The sequence below is a fragment of the Arthrobotrys flagrans genome (assembly GCF_004000055.1).
Source record: "Arthrobotrys flagrans strain CBS H-5679 chromosome Unknown unitig_1, whole genome shotgun sequence".
In the NCBI taxonomy this organism is placed as follows: Eukaryota; Fungi; Ascomycota; class Orbiliomycetes; order Orbiliales; family Orbiliaceae; genus Arthrobotrys; species Arthrobotrys flagrans.
This window is the reverse complement of record NW_027137556.1, coordinates 4,455,244-4,475,187: the sequence shown is the minus strand read 5'-3', so window position 1 is coordinate 4,475,187 and position 19,944 is coordinate 4,455,244. Positions and strand designations below refer to the sequence as shown.

Here is a 19,944-nt window from a genome sequence, read left to right as displayed (position 1 = left end):
TATAGCCTCTATTCGCGTCTATAGAATCGAATATGATATCTTCAATTGACGAACATCAGCGTAAAGATCTTACTCCTGAGGTTTGCAACCAGCAGCAACTTTGGCTATGCATCTAACATCTGCTAAAATTATTTTAAGCCATCAGGCCACAGGGTCTAATAAGTGGTCTAGTTTGAGTTTGATGAAGTACACTCGGCCTTCATCTCTCCCTATAGCAAACAACCCGTCTTTGTAGTCATAGGTTATCGGATAATAGGCAGTAGGAATATCTAGAAGCTTACGCCCATGAACATACAATCCATCAAAATCAAGGAATATTGAGCCCTTGGCCACTATTGGCAATTCACTAGCATCCGTAGCCCCCACGCGATCAGGGCATGCAGAAGCAGTGGGGATGACAATCCGACTCGAGTCGGCGAGTCCCCAGACGAACATCTCGGTTTCATCTGAGAACTCGATCCTTGTATGGTTAGCTACGATGAAAGCACCAGGATGCTTCCGGCGGCCGTTTCGCTGGAAACTTTGCAATCTGAAGCATTTCCCGGTTGTTATATCCCATAGTTGGATATTTCTGTCATATCCAGCGACAGCGAGAGTTTTTCCGTTTGGCGAGAATGCTATGGCGATACAAGTAGCGTTTTTTTGAAAGGCCGTCTCGGCCTAAAGCTCATTGTCATCGTTAGACAGATTCGGAGAGTACCTACGGTGCACGGGCCGCTGAGCGCATACATGGTAAGGAAGATTCTCATCCGTTGTTTCATGCTAGGGTTTTCTTTGTATATTGAATAGCTGGATATCTCCATCTAGAGAAGCGGAAGCTACTAGGTCGTGACTTGGGGAATGTGTTACTGATATAACGACCGCTGGGTGTATACCGAATAGACCTAGACTTTGTCCCGTAGTAGTATCTCGCAGCTCGAAAGAAGCGTAGCTAGCGCCGATCTTCCGGTCTTCGTTCCAATCGCCAATGATAATGTATTTGTCATTAGGAGAAAATCCTAGAATAGGATACTCTTCCATGTGCTTGCCTCCGCTTTTTCTGCCTTCAAGTATCGGAAAGGATGTAAGTACCTGTCGCTGCTAGCTGTGAAAACTGGGCCTGGGGATATCTAGACTGGGCCTGGTGCTGGAGTAATCTTGCAACTGAAGAGATATATAGACTTCATAGAAACAAATGCATTCATTTGAAATTACATCAGTCTATTCTTAAACGTTTCGAAGACTGGACCGACGCGACGTTGTAGTCGCATTATTGTGCGACGTCCCCACAGTTCCCACAGCAACAAAACTCTGTGCAACCAAAAATGCCAAGACTCAACACATCAAGAATTGCAACAAAAGATCAACTCAGCAACGCAGAGCATAAATACCAGGCCTCGCAAGCTTGTCACAGACATCGATTTTTGAGGAATCGATATAGACAAGGAGAATTGGATAAAATAGTACCTATGGGAGCCAAGTAAATCGAATTATCCTAGGCTAGCAGGATATATATGAAGTAACTGCTTGAAAAAAATATCCTTTGTGGTTTGCGAGATGACTCCCTTGGCCCGAGAAACTCTCGTTCGAGTCCCAACTGTTGGTCAGCATCCCTTGAATGCTGTTGGCTGATACTTATAACGTATAACCTAGGGCCAACATAATAGCGTTTTTTGTTCACCATACCATCATTTGTCCTAAAAAAAATCCAGCATTTGAGGCCATGCCTTTTCAGAAATTTATCCAGCCTCAGAAGTCCAAAATTTGTCTCCATTTATCTTTTAGCGTACAGGTGGAACGCATGTGTTGGAGTTTGGTTGAGAAACAGACATTTAAACTACAAGCCATCCGACAGGTGTATGGTTTCGAAATCAGGTACCTACTGAAGCAGGTATACGTACTCCACCCCGATTGGGGTAAGTTTTCCGACCATCTCGATATCACAATTGCACATTCATCGGGTTGTTGGCAGGGATACTCCCGTTTGCAATTTTGATGCACCGCCTTGAACGTATATCGCAGTTTGCCGACCAAAAGGCAAGATCAGCAGCTAATTGATCGTGACATCACTTATAAAATCTAGGGTCCGCCTCTACATAATAATGTAAAACATGTCATTTAAGCTCCCGCTCTTCAAACCATATTCTCGACTGGAAATGGGACGAGACAAATGGAAAAGCCATTAGCGATCACACAATCCTACAACCCGTTCCGTTCGTCGGAAAATTGATCGAAGTGGGTCCACACAATCGACCTCCTCCCCTCACATCCAAGGACTAAAAACGTGCCCTGATTTTCCCGCCAGCCTTCCCCCTTTAGGCCACGAAAGCTGTATGTAGGTAAGGTTCCGTCTGGTGGCGTACTTCTCAAAGTTCTATTCGACATTGTCTCCACATTCAACAAGGATCCCTGCTTGCGCAAACAACACAGGGCAAACAAGTCAACATTTACGAGATTTCTTGGAAGGGTTCTTCTAGCCAGAAGGTCGAGGGGAGGGGTAACGTGTGCCTTGCATGCAGGAAGATTGTTTCCTTGCAGGTGGAGAGCCATCAGTTGGGGGTATATCCGAGTGTTTGCTCTAACCCACCCTTCGTCGAAGTTTGTAACTCCACCTATATACGAGCGCTCGCATGTTCAAATATGGATCCGAAGGCCGAACGAGCCGAGTTGCATCCATCCCTTACAAATGCATGTCTTGCCCTCGATCGAGTCAGACTCGACTATTTTCCCTCTTTTTCTTTCCTTCAAGATTCTAAGGTGTTCTTGCTGTTTAAACCTTTTCCGCAGGGTTTCTCTTCAGTACAATTCTACAACTTATTGACGGAGGGTGAGGGGTCGGGAGGATGTTGTAGGAGGAAGCTTCGTAATCGAAAAAGAGCCAACCTATTGAAGCAGCATTGAGGAATAGCCGAACAGTATTCAATATTCAGGTCCCAAACCAAAATCTCCCGACCAATGTCTCGCTTTCTTGATACACTTGTATTGGTTTACTCCGGTCCAATGTTATAGGGTTATGGGAAGGCTTGTGTGCTAACGAAGCTATACATAGGCATTCGAATGGGCTATGGTAGTTGGGACCGCCTGCCTGGTTATTCTTCGTCTTTACTATCGGAACCGCTATGCGTATATAACGCTTTTTGAAGATGGGTTCGTGGTCGTCGCCTGGTTATGCTTTTTGAGCCAAGCTAGCTTGGATACAGTTTTATACGATCTGGGATTCTTCAACGAGGATTTGGACATGCTGGTAGTTGGAATCGATGGAAAAGCAGTAGGCGCCAAAGCCTTACAGGTGAGATATCGAAATGCTATGACCACGTAGAGGAGTAGCGCTTGTTAATGAAGAGTAACGTTAGATATTCTACGTTAAGAACACGACCTACTATTTCTGCATGTACGCTGTCAAGGCGGCCTTGGTTTGTTTCTACGCCAGGCTTATTCCGGAAACAATGAAGAAAACACGGATAGGTTTATGGACAACTGTCGCCACAGTAGCAATCGGCTTCGTCGTCAGTGCCTTGCTTGATCTAGCCCACTGCATCCCCATATCGAGGAACTGGTAGGTTCACCTCCTTGACTACCTTAAATTGAGCCGAGCAACAGCTCACTAGTTATTATAGGGACCCAAACGGAAACTGCTTACCAAATCGATGGTTTTCTAGCGCCAGCTCAATAGTCACATACTTCTTCCACCTCCTAACAGACGTCATGGTATATCTTCTACCATTTTCCACCATCAGAATTCTTCCACTATCGACACCACAAAAGATCAGAGTTGGCATCACATTTTCTCTTGGATTCCTTTGCATCTTCTTCGCTGTCGCGGTCATAATCGTTGGCTATGTTTCTACTTCTGCAACTACACTCTGGATTGTTGCAATATTCGAACAAACGTTATGTGTTTGTGTAGCATGCGCCCCTGCACTAGAAATATTAGCGACAGGATGCGACATTAGAAAGTGGAAGGGTAGAATGAGTTACAACAGGGGAAAGAATCAAGATACCGATAGCGAGGCAGGAACGATAGATGGCGGTTCAAGACCGCAGTCTGATGCCACCATATTCGATCGGTCTGAGAACAACAATCTCGAAAGAGCACCGAAAAGAGTAGAATCGCTTCTTAGTTATGAAGAGGTCGAGAAACCACCTTTGTGCAAACCAACCCATGCCTTGCCTAAAATAACACCTGTCGCAGCAGATAACAGGCAAAGCCATGACACCGAGTATCAGGCCAACAACCCAAACTCACCAGGCTATACGATGTCCATTTCGTCAATAGTCGATTTCTATGACTTGGAGAGACAGTTACAACTGGATGATGAGAAGAGACAGGCTACTAACTGTAGCCCTGTGCTAGAGCGTACAAGTAGCGAGTTACAACCAAACTCAACCCTGTCTTTTTCAATTGATTTTATGGAAAAAGATTTTGAAAACTCTGGAGGCGATTCGAGTGCATTGGCAACCCGGTAATCCTGCTAGTTTATCGAATTCGAATGTATTCCCACCGCTAAGGCTTCGTCATTATCGAGCTCTGGGTCTCTGACACCGGCATTAGCGTTCCGTTTTTGTATATATAACCTTGTAATTTCGGATTGGACTATTAATTACCATATTCCCTTCACTCGCAGGCCGAGAGTTAACTGGTCAATTCACCGATTTCGTACCAAAGTATCTTGCCAACATTATGGAACCTCGTAAGGGTTATCGTGGGATACTGAACGATATTCTTGGTCCAATATATACCTAGGTATATCTAAATGCCGCCACTGATCATGATTGTCAGATATTAGGTATCTCTTGGCAGCTCAGTGGATCTTACTGAACTCCTGTAGATGTCAATATTAATATTCAATAGGATGGGAGTTGAGCTGGGGTAGCCTGACTTTGATGGGTAGTGGGTTGTGTTTTGGAGGGATTCTGCTGAGAGTTATTATAAGTGTAGTTCTGTGTGCTCTAACCTCCAGATTATATCAACCTCCTTTCGCGCCATCACCGAAGTCTTACCATAGAAGCTCCCTCTAATTACTAGAAGACTATCGTCTACAGTCAAGATGCCACCCTCAATCAACAACTTGCTTGAGTGCTGGCTCTACGATACCATCTACCAGCATATTGACGAGAAGATACAGCAGCCCAAGCTTAAAGACATCGTCAACAAAGCCAAGATTACCCAACGACTGCCTGTATTAAACTCGGTTCCATTTTCAATCATCGAAGAGAGAATTCGGCTGGATCTCGTCGAGTAAGCTTTACAGCAGTTTATTTTAGATCTGAACCACTCCCAGATTCGTCCTAGAAGTTTCATTCAACTGATATTTCAAATAGAAAGAAGACCTTCCGAGTTGCACCCACTCCAAGTGATCCTTCTGTTTCACAGATTTTTCCACATTGGGTTTTTTGGCGTCGTATCGGCCCTCAACCAGGACTTCCAGCGGCCCCAAAGGGTCCAAAGGCCCAAACCGTCAAATCTCCTCAGCCTCGAATTGTCCGTCCGCTTTCGTTTTACGGAGCTTCTCAGCTTCAGGGCCAGCCAGCCGCCGTTATGCCGAATCCAGCTACTGGTGGTCGCGACTATGGCAAGCCATCGGACAAGACGAAGGTACACATATTCAGACCAGCCAGTAAGTTCATCGAGCTACCCCCCTAAGAATAGCGACATATCCTGATTCGCAGCGTAGTGTACCATGCCAGGGCCATTTCTATGGACTCTACCATCGCTCGCCAGCCGTCCATCCAAGCACCAGCTCATATGTTTCAAGGAGGATGGAGAAACCTCTTGAATAACAATAACGCTGTCGCGATGTTTGATTGGACTCCAGACAACGACACGAATTTTCAAGCCTCCAATGAGCCCATTATCTCTACTGCTCCTCTCTTCACCTCGGATGTTATGCGCGTCAACTCAAGCATTGATAATGCCCCACCGGGTAGTATTCAGTTCGCCATTTTCGCCAAGCGTCACAGCTACGGGAGCGGCAACCCAGAACCAAGTTATCCATACCAAGAAGAACTTGAAGACGGCATAGTCTTCCTCAACACTAATGCTCCCTTTACCACCTTCATCTGTGGATTGCAAGGGTCTGGGAAATCTCACTCCTTGTCCGTCATCATGGGTATGGATTGTCTTGCTGTTCAAGTATATAAAAGATTCTATACTAATATATATTTTTAGAGAGTTGTCTCATCCAGAACCTATCCGTTGGGATCCTTCATCGCCCTCTTGCCGGTGTCGTCTTCTACTTCTCACCTTTCACCCCCCTCGACGCTGGGAAACAATGTGAGGTCGCCTATCTAGCCGCTCCAGCTGCTGATTCAACCGCTCCAGCTGGATCCTACCTCAACCGTGCCAAAAAAAGTCACTGTCTTGGTATCTCGCTCCAACCTTGACAATATGAAGCGAGTCTATGAAAAGATCCCTGGAGTTACCGTTTACCCTCTTCTTCTGAAGGCTAGCCAGCTGACCGCTAAAACCATGTTGCATCTCATGTCGGTTCAAGAGGATAACACATCCCTCTACTTGGCAGTTGTCACCCGCATTTTGAGAGATATGGCGGCGGACGGTGGCTTCAACTACGAAAAATTCAAGGCCTAGCTTTCTACTGAACCATTCTCTTCGGCCCAATGGGCCCTTCTTGACCTTCGCCTCGAGCTCCTTGAGTCCTTCTTAGGTGCCGAGGGCAATCCAAACCCCTTTGATGCCTCTGAGGGATCCATTACTATCGTTGATCTTACTTGCGCATTCGTTGATTCTGAAACTGCCTGTGTTCTCTTTTCTATCTGTCTCGATCTCTTCTGCTCTAGCCCTAGCACCACTGGAAAAATCGTCGCTCTCGACGAGGCTCACAAGGTACCACATCCTTTACCTCCCCTATGTCGGCCCTACCCTAATATTCGGAGTAGTTCATGTCGCAAACCGCGTCCTCCCAACAATTCGCCAAATCTGTCATCCAAAACATCCGTCTCCAACGCCATCTCGGTCTTCGCACTGTCATCAGCACTCAAGATCCACACGTCCACCCAGAACTTCTCGAACTCGCCTCTTTCATTGTCATGCATCGTTTTGACAGCCCTCGTTGGTTCAACACTTTTCGCAAGCACGTCGGTTTCCACAACACTAGTGAAGGTGAGAATACTGCCAAAGACCGAGAGACTAGTAAGCTAGCCGCCAGTGCCTTCGAGACGATCATGAATCTCAATGCTGGACAAGCTCTCGTCTACTGTCCTCGTCTTTTGACCGTTGACTATCGTGAGGTTGACGAGAAGGTTGTCCGACTTGGTACTAGGTTGATCAGGATGCAGGTAAGGAAGAGACTTACTATGGATGGAGGCGTTACCAAAACTGCCCTTTAAGAACACCATATTCGATTCTTTCTTGTCATTTTATCACATGTACTTACTTTATCAGCACCACCTCTGTTCGTATCTTTCTTGTTAGTCTACCTCTGACCCCTACATCAGCGGTGTTGATAACAAACAATTGGTTTTCCTGGTAATTGTCTACATCCCAATTCTGTACTTTATCTTTCCACTTCCTCGCTTTTGCCTAGCCTTGAATTCACTGTTGCCTGACTGTTTCGGTTCCAAATTTCATGCTACCGGTCATATAAACCCCGATATCTGCATAAATTGAGTTGCCATCCAAAATACCACACCTGGAGGTGGAGCATCGGTCATACTTGGCCTCCCATATATTTCGACAAACTCACCAATAGAAAAACAGGATGTGTGGGTCTTCATGCAAGGCATGTTTCGCTGGCACCTTTCAAAATCTTCGAATTTCGAAAGACCCCTCCACAGCTTCCAGGGCCCCATCTCGATGAACATGCATCTTGCCCCGCGCCAGCTGGCCATCACCTGCAATCAATCCCTTCACACTTCACATACGGAGCAAAATTTTTTTAAAATTTTTTTAAAAATGTGATAATATTTTCACTATGCATCGATTTCATAATGAGGCAACAGGGTGGAATTGTGCATCATTGGTCGCGTCAACTAACAATACCCAGCACTTTGCCTGGATTCATATATCCCGCCACCTCAGACCGGCGCATATTATCTTTTTACCCAATCGATATATAAAAATCCCCCTTCTTAGCATTTTGACAGGTGTACCCAATTCCACCACCTCCCTCACCATGAACCTACCATCTCCCCATCCCAAACCGACGCGACAAAATGGCCTCCCTCTCAACAATCGGTTCAATCCGTGAACTCTCCTTCGAAATCCTCCAGTACCTTAGTCCACCAGACATCTTCTCCCTCCTCTTAACCTGCAAACTCTTCTACCCGGTTTGCTACCAAAGCCTATGGTCGACTCTTCGGCTCTACTCTAAGTCTCATATCTCCGATAAAGGTCGTATATGTTACAAACTCGCCAGACTGATCAAAACCCGGGGTGTCGATAATACAGGTGTACAGCATATTAGAACGATATTGCTGCATCGGTATTCGTTGACTTGTACGAACGGGTTCGTGAAGAGTGGGTTTATTCATGTTTTGGAGGAGTTGTTGAGGAGTGGGAGGTTGGGTTTGAAGCATTTGGAGTTGAGGTATAATTGTGAGTATTATAATTATATAGTGCGCGAGCAGGGTTTTCCAGTCTCGTGATCTCGATGTTCCTTTGTCGGTTCAAATTGCTTACCCCGTGTAATTTGGGCATAGTATCATGGTACACAGAGGCGGAAAAGGAAGAGCTATTTAGCTTCCTCGGCCACCTTCGAGAATACTCGCAGCGAAAGCAGCCAGATGAATTCTCAATGGCCATCATCGCAAACCCCATCTTCCTAGAGCCCGGAATACGTACGCAAGTCCTCCACATCGAGAAGATAACTTCGCTCGACCTTGAGATGGACTGGCAGTACAAAGGCAGCGATGACGACGAGCGTCAACACGCTTATGGTGCTGGCGGGCTAGGTGCCTGGGAGGACAGTGACAGCGACTACACGGGTCCCGGAGACGGTTTAGACGACCTAGACGACGAAGAAGGATGGCCTCGTCCCGCCTCAGACCAACCCGGCGCTTTGGACGGCATACGCCCATCTAACCTTCAAATGGACACAAGTCAATATAATACACGCCTAGCAGGGATTCTAACTCACCTACTCTCTCAAGCCACCAACCTCAGGTCTCTGACAATCCGTTCAATACGCGATAACGGAAGACGGTATACAGACTTCAGACTCTCGCCGCCGTTAAAGAACCTTCAAACCACTATCAAGAATTTGCCAAAACTCCATACGTTAACGATTCAAGGAAAAATTTTCCATCCATCGTTCTTTATCGCGCCGCCTGATAGCGCGAGGGTCGTGAATTACGATGGCGTTTTGCCGAATAAGTGGGTGGGTGGGTTTAGAGAGTGCTCATTTGCGAATGTTACACATTTGAAGGTAAAGTTCAGGGAGGATGTTCAAGAGAGAGGCAAGGGGTGTAGAGACTTTAGGAAGAGGCCGGTTACTTATGTCAAAGTCAGCGGGTTGTTAAGATGCGATATCGAGGGTTTCGATACCGTGGCACCGGACTTGGGATTGTGCATTTTGAGGGCAAATCGAAGGCTGGATGAACTCTCGAAGAAAAACCTTTCGAAGGACATAGAGCATCCTCTATGAAAACCAAATCCTACGATCTACCAATAGCATATCAGGATTGTTATCTATCAAACCAGTGCACACGGGCTCGGATATTTGGAAGTAATGTTAAAGGATAAAGCGGGCGTTCTCCGAAATCCCGGAGGCGGGGTCAGGCGTTTCCGATAATATAGATTAGATTACAAACGAGTCTAAGAAAAGAAAGTGGTCGTGTGCACATCTAGAACCCTGCGTCGAATCTGACGATAATTGATAAGCGAAGAGGAACTCCACAACGATGCAACGAGGGTCAAAGTGTGGAGTACATCGGGTCGATCGACTAGTGGTAAAGAGAGTAATATACGTAATTATTTCCTATCGTTATATGATTGTATCCCGCCGCGTTTGGTAGCCTTCTAGCTCTACTCTGTAGCCTCAGATACCGACATTCTCCACCGTGAATGGCGAAGAGCGTCCGAGCTCTACCTTGAATTTTTAATATTCAAAATCCAGGATCTTCGCCATGACGCCAAGGTAGGCGCGGCGCTTGGTTGGTTTTTTCTTCAGCTCGCGTAAACCCAGGCCATTACGTATGAGATGTGGGTTATCGGACTATCTAACCGGTTGCAATGCGGTTGCAATGTTGGACCGCCAGCAGAATTAAAGGAAGCCTAAGAGGTGCTCTTCACCACAGTCGAGCTCTCCTCGGCAGTTTTATCGGTCTTTTCTTTACTCAATCAGCTTTGTCACATTCCCTCTATTGAAGCCCCGTTTGTCATGCAAAAGCCGTGTGGTATTTTAAACCCCCACTGTGTTGGCGATGTTTTTACCCTTTCCTCTCAAATTTTCTCGTGCTGCGAAAACAAACCCGCAAAAGGCTGGTGCCCAGACCAGCCAATCATCTCAACGGTGTCGAGGTGTCGTGTGAGCAATTGCTCGAGTTGGCATCTGCAGGGCAGGGTAATGTGTATTGATGCATATACCAAGCCGGAAACTGCTGTTTTTGGACATGACGCCAAGCCAACTTCCGAGCCTGGGTAAGGGAAAAAGCTTAAGGAATTTTAACACTGATATAACTCGAACCCGCTCGCCCGGAAAATAAGTTTTTTTTTGGATTTTGTCTCGGTGGCCTTCGACTTAGCGAATTTTTCAAATTCAAGACCGAAGACAAAAAAAAAAAAATGTCGATACTGTGGAGACTACATGTGGATGCGGCGGGAAGATTCGGGTTGATTTGCTAGCCTCAAAGTAGATCAAGCGCATCATTTATCCAGGGACGGTTTTGGGGAGTACCACCGAGAAGCGTTGAGATGCATCCTAGTTGCATTCTGTCACATCGTATGTTAAGATGTAGGAAGGCTTGTGAAATGAAAGTTTCAGGCCCACATTCGACGCTGATGCATGCAAGTCCAGATGTCTGTCTTTGATTAATCGGCGGATAGTAGATCAATGCGTGCCGTGATCCACCTCTGTCAGCTTCCTTTTGGCCTTCTAGATCATAGGCAGACCGCGATCCTTAGACCTTCTGGGTAGTTAGAGGCGACGTTTTCTGAAGCTACAGTAGCATGTTAGCAGACAGAAACCCTTGCTTTGAGGGTCTGCCCTAGAAGATTTCACCAAGAACCCTATTATCTTTTGGCAAAAGCTTCTCGTCGCCCACAAGAACCATCCAAGATTGCTTGTCTTACCCGGCCCATTTGTTTCCAAAGCTATCCCTGCCTAGGAAGGTCGGCCTCCCGAAACAAGGCAAAAGATTAAATATGTTGAGGCGAAATCGGGCTGCGAGTCGCATGCAAGTCAACTACCCCTCACCGCTCTAACCATAATCGTGGGAAAGAGCAAGCTTCCGATGAAGTTAAAGTAGCCAATCAGACAGACGCATTCATCAACGTGTTTGAACTCTTCTTCGATATTGGTCGCTTATCTAGCTCGCGACCCGCACCGATGTCCTGAGTTCGCCGAAAATAACGTGCATTCGGCTGCCACAACCAGACGTCAACTTATACTGCCTTACATATTAGCGATGCTTCCCCGGGATAAGGCCAATAGAGCTCACGCGACACCAGATCAATTGCCTGTAAATTTTTTTTCTTTCTCATTTTCCGAGCAGAAAACAATGCACGAGGGGCAGTTCGGAATGGTGGTTGGGTTGAAGGGGGGACATTATAGGACCATTGCATCTTCGAGGGTAGACACGCCGGATTTATATATATAACTGAGCTAGCGGACGATTTTATTCTTTCCTCTCAACTGCTCAGCTAGCTATCCTCTTCGTCAACTTCGGGGCTCTAGACATAGTTACGCGCTCCGCTGACCCTGTTCTCTACGGCTTTTATCCAGAAGGGTCTTGGATTTTTCAATTCAACGGGGCCTTTTATATATATACCTACTTATCTTCTACTCTAATTAATTTCCCCTCACCTCAGCGACTTTTCAAACGGCGTCCACGGTTGCCGCCTAGATCTTCATCTTTTTTTTTTGGGGGGGGATAAAAGTTAATCGTTCTACTTATAATTCTTCATTTTTGAATCCTCACGGATTCGAAGTAACAGACCGGCAGAACGAAAAAACAATAATGAGTTCGAATACATTACCATCCGACTCTCCGCCGTTAAAAGCGGCCAATGAGGCTGCCGCATATTCCGTTGATAGCTCGAGTACGGATAGTCTTCCGGAAAGAGCTCTCTTCGACCCTATTCTCCTCCCGGAAGATAGCTACGATGTCGATGGCACGTATTGGGCAGACTTGCCACTAACTAAGAGAGTAAAATTCGTTCTCAACTACGACCTCTTCGTTGAGGGTAAAAGGGAATTGGGAGAGGTATGGGCGGGTACTAAGAAGAATCCACTGTATCCTTTGATCACCTACTTCAAAAACGCTGTCCTACCCGGTGCTGGTTTAGGATTGGAAGGGTGAGTTGCGAATCCTCATTATTGGTGTATAAGATGGTTCGCTAATAATATTATATAGATATGTTCTTTTCTCTATCGGAAACATCAAGCCGCTATTCAAGGCAGTTTGGAAAGAGTGCTGGGACACCCATCAAGTTTGCGACGCAAGATGGGTGAACTCGATTGAATACCTCGAAGTCGCCGGTATCATGGTCGGTCAAATTTTAGTCGGAATCCAGGGTGACTGGTAAGCAAATTCCACTCAATATCCCATTCCCGAGCTACCCGCTAACTTTGAATTCCAGGGTTGGTCGAAAATTTGGTCTGGTACAAGACGCAGTCGTCATGTTCTTAGGTTTGGTACTTCTCACCGCCTCTTGGGGAACATCCCTAAACGGCTGGGTTATCTGCTACGCCTGGTGTCTATTCATCTACGGTATCGGTGTCGGTGGAGAATATCCCATGACAGCTACCATGAGCATGGAAAGCCGAACTGGCACTGGCGTCATTTCAACAAAAGACGATCGTCTACATCGGGGTCGTTCCGTCACCTCCGCCTTCTTGATGCAAGGTTGGGGTCAATTCTGGAACGTTGTCATCTTAATGATTATTCTATATATCGCCAACGGAACCGGCCATCCTCCATACTCTGAAAAGGCTGTTCAGATTGCCTTCAGAGTCAGCTTCGCCATCCCAGCTATCGGTACCGCCGCACTCGTCTGGCACAGAATGTTCCTGAAGAATACAAACCAGGAACTCGACACCCAGAAGAAGAAGTCAAAGGTCACCGGTTACGATCTCGAATCCCTCAAGCTCACCTTCACCCACTTCGGTGGTAGGATGCTGGCCACCGCCGGTACGTGGTTTGCAAACGACGTTTTCTTCTACGGCAACAAGCTCTTCCAGTCCGAATTCATCAAAGTCATCACCCCGAACGACCACTCCGTCATGACCGGCTGGAAATGGAATCTTGTCAACGTCAGTGTTTCAATGGTCGGCTACTACCTCGCCTCCCTCCTCATCGATAACAAACTCTACGGCAGAAAACGCATGCAAATCGTCGGTTTCATGTTCGACTTCATCCTCTTCATCATCCCAGCCTTCGCATTCGAGTACTTCACATCGAGAGAACACATCTACGGTTTCCAGGCAATGTACTTCCTTTCCTCGTTCTTCAACCAATTCGGTCCAAACTCCGTCACCTTCCTTGTCGCCGCAGAAGTCTACCCAGCTTCCGTTCGTGCATCCGCCCACGGTTTCGGTGCAGCCATCGGTAAACTCGGTGCCGTCGCCGCCGCCATCTTGTACAGCTACATTGATACCCAAACCAAATTCTACGTCGTCCCATGGTTCGGCCTTGGTGGTGCTATCATGACCTGGCTCTGGCTCCCCGATACCACCGGTCTCGATCTTGCAGAGCAAGAAAGAAGGTGGAGGTATATCCGTCAAGGCCGTGGTGATGAATACTGCGGTGTTGCCGTCCACAGCAACCATCTCAGTGTCTGGGAGCGATGGATGGGTATTGGCAAGCAGTACAACCCCGCTAAGGACTACAAGATGAAGATCGCAGAGATGCGAGCTGAGTGGGAAGAAGGTCGCAGCAAGGTTAGAGAAGGCCATGCTGAAGAAGGATGCCCGATCGTCTGGAACGAGCATATTGAAGCTTACTTCCTCAGGACGGCCGGTCGACCAGCTGATCACGATGTCATTGAGCATACGAACGCAGAGATTACCCATGTGAATGAGAAGAATCGGCAATTATCGGAGTAATGGTAATGTTAGGATGGTTAGGGGCTAATGTACGAATAGATAAAAGTAGATGTCATGGGTATGAGGTCGGTTCCGATAGGTGGACCACTTTGTATATACGTTATCGAGTAGTTTGCTGTAATAATATCATAATTGGAGTTTTTGGCGTTGACATCATTTGATCGTTCTTGTATTTTTAAGATTGGGCTCGTCCAATCCTTAAAGCGACCTATGGTCGACGGCGATCGTATAACAACTGCCGTCTAGACGTCTACGCAAGCTATGGCTTACGATCTTTCGTGAATTAAAATTAAATTACCCATAGCCTAGGTATCCCATAGAAATGCCATACAATCGCTGATACCCATGCAAAATAAATTTTCCAACCGGAAATTTCGAAACAGGACCATAAACAAAAAGCTGGAGAACTCATCACGCAAAAGGGCAATTTCATATCCTTCTATGACCCGTAGGACTCATCGGCCCCGGCCCCTTTTCTAAATCCTCTTCCTTCGAATACGGAATATTCTCCACCGTAACTTCAATTTCCACCTTCCCAATCCCATTAACCACCCCACCCCCACTGGTACCCCCAGTACTCCCATCATTCGATCCATTCGCAGACTTCCACCCCGCTGGCGCCTGGCCCTGCAACGGCAAAATATTCTCTTCACTCTCGTTATTCAACATCGTAGGACTCGCTACGCTACTCGTTAATTTATAACTAGCGAGACCGGGTACGCCTACGCCGGTGATTCTTCGCGTATCTCGCCGTCGATCGGCATCGTATGAGGAAAGACGGTAACTGGGTGAGGCGCCTGAGGGCCTAGAACGTCCGTGGCTGGAGCTAAGGAGACCGGGGGCGTAACGGTGGATTAGAGGTTTCAGAGCGGGGAGGGAGGCGCAGAGGATTCCTAGGTCGCCTTCGATTGCCGTTACGATGTAGAGGGGGCCACCTTGGTCTAAAGTAACGGGTGTATTCAGCAACTGTTGAGAAAGGGTGAAGACGTTGGGGGATGGGTTCAACATACAAGTGAAGTCCCAATTAGTGGGCGAGAAAACGACCCATATGTAGTATATTCTGATGATACCGGCGACACATACTCTATGAAGCCTCGGTTAGTGAATGTTACTACTTAACGGACAAGGACTAGTCAAGGTGGAAACATACACGGAACCCAAGGCAAAGACGACGATGAGGCCAAGCCTTTGTTTCTTGGGAAGCTGGATTCTCCAGACTTCTCTAATGGGAAGGAAGAAAACGTCTAAAAGCCTTATCGTAAGCAAGCATTCTAATGCGGAAGAATAAGAGAAAGAAGACTTACAAAGGTCACTCAAGCAATTAAGCACCCCAAAGATCATAAACGCCAATTGTCCATCGATGAACTTCCCATGGATAGACTTATCCCAATACGCACGTAGCGGGATCGCCTGCACGAAAATCACAATGATCGAAGCGGTGGAATAAAGAATCACATATACAACACCTGCATATATGAACCACCTAAAAGACTTGGACGAGAAGACCCGATGGTAGAATACCAAGATCGAAAGTTTTGCCAAACCGACGCACGGCACGAACAGTGTCTCGGTCGCAATGGCAAGCTAATAACAAAAACAATGATGCCTCGGTTAGTTTTACTTCGTTTCCTTTTGTTCATGCAGGTCCTCTTCGGCCCCCATACGAGAAAGAACATCATCTGGGGGAAAAAAAAAATGCGGGGCGGGTTCTGGGGGTGTGGAGACCAATAATTTGGGGTCTAATGCGAAAGGGATGCAGCCGAGGTTAAACTCACTTTTCGAGCGGGTACGAGCCATTCGGCTCTGAAATCGTACAAATGGACTCCCCAGCCCCACTGCGGAGCTAGACAGTTCGCTGAAGTAAGTCCTATTGCGAAGAACTTTATAGGACACCCATTAGCAAAAGAATCTTATGAATGCGGATCGGTTTCTAACGTCACGTCGACGTCGGCATCTTCCATGCGGAAATTTAGTTTGTCAATCTCTTGACAACGCGCTCGGTAACGAAAATACCACAAATATTACCACATGCTGAAAAAAAAAAAATTTTTTTTGTGCATTGAACTTACCAAAGCTCCAGTCATTAACCAGTCATCCGATCCAATACTTTTCGTGAGGATGCCTCTGCTATACAGTCTGAGAAGCATAACAATAGCAGTAACCGAACATAATGTGATTTCGATAGCCATAAGCTGCGCTGTCTGATTTTCCGGATTGACATAGTTCGGTGCAGGCCATGTCGCAAGAACCTCTGGCGGTGGCCGGGTTCCTCTGTCGGACATCTTGAAACGTTGGTTAGGTGCCTGGCTGCAGAAAAGCTGCAGACGCAAGGCCGTTTAAAAGTTATACTGTCGCAAGTTGTTGGTCAGGTGAGAAGGGAAAAGAAATTCTGTCTATCCTTCTTTTTTTTTTCCCCAGATTTTTGATCGGGAAACTTTGGCAGCGAAAAAGCCCCAAAACTTCTAAGGCCTGGGGTAGGCGGGGAATGGATGGGATTATATGGAGACAGGGTCGTTCATGAAAGCAGAGGGAAAATTGGGGGAAAAGGAGTTCCAGATCCTAAGGCCATCGCCGTACGACGATGTGGACACCATCCATAGAGTGCGGGGAGACTAGAAACTCCCCTGCTTCATGCAGATTTGCATGCGAGGTCTGGAAATTTGAATGCATGGTTCCAAGACCGACAGAAGGCCTGCCGAGATGCTAGTTGCCTCGTGGTGTCCGAACAATAGTTCAAATTCAAATGTCTTCAGTTGATAGCAGGTGAGGCCGGACTCTCCGAGCGGCTAACCCACAAAGATGGGGATATTCGTCAACCGAAAGTGTCGACCGGAGTTGCAGAAGAGGCCCAAGCTCCAGGTAAGTGGGTCGCGTGGAAAGGTCGTGGGCCGCTTGTTCTGACTGGAAGATCTGTGTACAAAAAGCGGAAAAACTGTGTTGTAGGGGACCCTACCAGTTTACCCTTCATCCGAGGATAATGAAGGGATTGCCACGAGGCCGGCTCAATATACATGTTACTAAGGCATCTTTAGAGGATGTCCATGCGGTGGATACATAGATGGGGCGTTGGCAGAAAGAGCCTAGACCTTGGTCGTTGATATACGCAAATACCTCAGACGTCCGTGGGTGTGATCGCTGTGACGACTTTCTAGAAAACCTTCTTTGAAACTTTGTTGGATTTCGTTTCCCAAGCTCAGCGCAGCAACGTTTTGATTACGAGTTTCAACTGCTAGCCTTACTTTAGAGATAGCACAGTCACACTAGATACGCTTTCGATATTTGGCGTCATTCGGAAAAATTATGCCGCTGAAATGACCGCCCTCTCAGCTGGATGGTTAATCCTAATAGTTTGAGTTTGAACTGCCAATAGACCACCAGCCATGGCACTGTCTCAACTTCGCATGGCTGTTTGTCCGAGCGCAGACTACTGTCGACTGACTCGCTCCCCTTTTCCTTGCAGACCCTGTCTTCCATTAAAAAATAAATTATTGTTGTTTACTACAGACTACACACTTGTATGCCAGAGATCCCACAGTTCCACGACGCAACTGCCGTCAAGTCAATAAACGCAGTTCAAAAAACCTAAAGGAACAAGAGCTGTAGCTGAGCTAGAAAACATGGAGGCGATTCAAATCGATCCGTCAAGCTGCATGGACATGAAACAGGGGATCCCTGCGGGCGGTTTTCACATGTTCGGACAGTCTTCCCAAAAGGAAAATCCAACAAGCCATCAAATCTTCCCAAGAACTTAGGGCTTTCGGTACCTCTATCTGTAACACCAACAGCCAGGTTTTCGGGGCCACAAACACAAGACATTCTCTGCAAGCCACAACTTATACTTTCGACGAAACAGGCAATGACCTCCGGAATTTGACATCCTTCCAAAACTTTTCTTCCATCGAATTTCTATTGAATGATTTAGTTGTGTTATAAATATATTCTTCCAGATCGCATGGAACATCTCGTTTGTCTCTTCGGGGGAATTACTTAAGCCATTATATACTACATCTGATTCGATGACAGGCAACCATCCTCCTGGGACGGAACATGCCATTGAAAGCTCGAGCTCTACCAATTCCCAGTCCGTTACACCATAAATGTCTCACTAATCACCTCCCTCTTCTTCTTCTATACCTTCAGCCAACAACTCTCCTGCCCACTTTTCGAAAGAGGTATCCTCAAGTTCCTTATCCTGTTCTAAGACTCGTCTATGCAGCTCGTTAAGTTCATACACCGTCCCGGCCTTTTTAATCTTTACAGCTTCATCATCGCTATCTGGTCTACCGTGCAAAGCAACGCTCCCCCATTCGCCTAACATTCCCGTCTCTTTAGCAATCTTATCCAATCGCTCTTTAAGTCTTTCTTCCTGGTACTTCTTTCTTAGTTGCACATTAAACTCTTCTTCCGACCGTTGCTGACGAGCCAGTTGTTCACGCATCTGTGCTTCTTTATCGTATTTCAACCTTGGGAGTTGTGCGTATTTCCCTATTATCTCGTCTATTTTCGAAGGCTTTGGTTCCGGAGGCGGCGGCCGGCGTGGGCTCGAATTCAGCGTTGGTTTTAATTTCGCCGGCGGGGATGGAGAGTAGTGTATAACCTTTGGCCGTCTCTCGCGCTCAGGAACTCTTCTTTTCCCAATCGATGTCGGTGGTGGCCGCATCGGGAATCCTGCCGGGATAATCTCGGGGCTTTCTTTTCGGTTCGGAGCTGTTACCGGTACCGGCGTTTCAATTTTCAATGCCTCAACCTTGGGCATTTGATCTTCCCTCTCCCTCCTTCCAATGCGGCTACCGTGTGGGGGCTGGTGTACGAGACCACTCCCGCCCAAGGAACCCTCTCGCCGTGGATTTAAACCACCAACATCCCTTTCTCCAGCCCTCTGTCCAATCTGCCATTTCGCCCACTGCATCTCCCTAGCCCTCACTGGCATCCATTCCATCTTCTTCCCGAGAACCTTCCCATCCCTTAACCTCCTCACAAACAACGTGGTCTGCCATATCCCGCCCCAAAGACCGTGTATCAATCCAACCCAAAGGTTGGTCCAATTCGCCACATTGAACGGTAGGTCTCCCAGGACCAGTAGGACCAATTTTCTCGTGTCGTCAGAGCCTTCTTCAACTCCTAACTCCTCTTTAAAGATGAAACGGAGTGCGTCAAGAGAAGTATACTCTTGTTGTATTATCTCCTCGAACTTCCCTAAAAGCGTTGAATAATGCCTGGCTGTCTGGCACGGAAGGGATCGAATACTCTTCCCAGTATTGGCCGTTCTCCTACACCTCTCCGCGAACTCGAAGAATTCGCGAAGAAGTGGTAAGTTGTCTTTTTCCTCATCTAGCTCTCCAGATTTCAACGATATAAGACACGATAAGAGTTCTAGAAGTGATTCCGGCCGTGAATGTTCAATAATCTCATGCGGAGCTCGATCGCCTATTATGCGCGCTACTTTCTTGCAAAGTTCTCCAGACGTCGTACGGGGTTTTGAAATCTGCTCTCTGAGGTTGCGGCCACCCGGTGTTCTTCTCAGAGTGGGAGATTGTTGCATCTTGCGGAGTGTCTTTGCGTTGTCGGTGAAAGGTGGGTCGGGTTGGCCAGAGGCTCGAGCGCTCTGCGAAATAGAGAAGGAAGAAGACAATGATATTAATACCCGGAAAGTTTTATGAAACAATGAGGCCGTTATAGACGTGAATTAAGACGTAAAATATATTTTGCGGTTATTTTCAAGGAATTGGAAGTCTAGATCTAT

The 19,944-nt window shown here is 46.9% G+C and overlaps 7 protein-coding genes across 7 annotated transcripts; 4 read left to right on the top strand and 3 right to left on the bottom strand.

Annotated features, from left to right (window-relative positions):
- Window positions 1–141: 141 nt before the first annotated feature.
- Window positions 142–761, bottom strand: DFL_009324 (uncharacterized protein; the record flags this gene model as incomplete). The annotated part of the gene is made up of 2 exons (XM_067639191.1): window positions 142–660; window positions 705–761. The coding sequence occupies 2 exons, from the start codon at window positions 759–761 to the stop codon at window positions 142–144; spliced, it is 576 nt and encodes a 191-aa protein (XP_067487004.1).
- A 2,173-nt stretch (window positions 762–2,934) lies between these two features.
- On the top strand, window positions 2,935–4,446 carry DFL_009323 (uncharacterized protein; the record flags this gene model as incomplete). The annotated part of the gene is made up of 4 exons (XM_067639190.1): window positions 2,935–2,958; window positions 3,029–3,268; window positions 3,333–3,535; window positions 3,597–4,446. 4 exons carry the CDS (start codon window positions 2,935–2,937, stop codon window positions 4,444–4,446), a joined length of 1,317 nt encoding a protein of 438 aa, XP_067487003.1.
- A 581-nt stretch (window positions 4,447–5,027) lies between these two features.
- On the top strand, window positions 5,028–7,326 carry DFL_009322 (uncharacterized protein; the record flags this gene model as incomplete). The annotated part of the gene is made up of 6 exons (XM_067639189.1): window positions 5,028–5,218; window positions 5,302–5,597; window positions 5,655–6,089; window positions 6,149–6,343; window positions 6,645–6,823; window positions 6,877–7,326. 6 exons carry the CDS (start codon window positions 5,028–5,030, stop codon window positions 7,324–7,326), a joined length of 1,746 nt encoding a protein of 581 aa, XP_067487002.1.
- Window positions 7,327–8,151: 825 nt separating this feature from the next.
- Window positions 8,152–9,581, top strand: DFL_009321 (uncharacterized protein; the record flags this gene model as incomplete). Its single annotated transcript, XM_067639188.1, has 2 exons — window positions 8,152–8,533; window positions 8,656–9,581. The coding sequence occupies 2 exons, from the start codon at window positions 8,152–8,154 to the stop codon at window positions 9,579–9,581; spliced, it is 1,308 nt and encodes a 435-aa protein (XP_067487001.1).
- Window positions 9,582–12,114: 2,533 nt separating this feature from the next.
- DFL_009320 (uncharacterized protein) lies at window positions 12,115–14,201 on the top strand (the record flags this gene model as incomplete). The annotated part of the gene is made up of 3 exons (XM_067639187.1): window positions 12,115–12,452; window positions 12,511–12,678; window positions 12,737–14,201. The coding sequence occupies 3 exons, from the start codon at window positions 12,115–12,117 to the stop codon at window positions 14,199–14,201; spliced, it is 1,971 nt and encodes a 656-aa protein (XP_067487000.1).
- Window positions 14,202–14,630: 429 nt separating this feature from the next.
- Window positions 14,631–16,483, bottom strand: DFL_009319 (uncharacterized protein; the record flags this gene model as incomplete). The annotated part of the gene is made up of 6 exons (XM_067639185.1): window positions 14,631–15,142; window positions 15,212–15,285; window positions 15,352–15,445; window positions 15,506–15,785; window positions 15,977–16,081; window positions 16,271–16,483. The coding sequence occupies 6 exons, from the start codon at window positions 16,481–16,483 to the stop codon at window positions 14,631–14,633; spliced, it is 1,278 nt and encodes a 425-aa protein (XP_067486999.1).
- Window positions 16,484–18,306: 1,823 nt separating this feature from the next.
- DFL_009318 (uncharacterized protein) lies at window positions 18,307–19,743 on the bottom strand (the record flags this gene model as incomplete). The annotated part of the gene is made up of 1 exon (XM_067639184.1): window positions 18,307–19,743. The coding sequence occupies one exon, from the start codon at window positions 19,741–19,743 to the stop codon at window positions 18,307–18,309; it is 1,437 nt and encodes a 478-aa protein (XP_067486998.1).
- Between the last annotated feature and the right edge of the window lie 201 nt (window positions 19,744–19,944).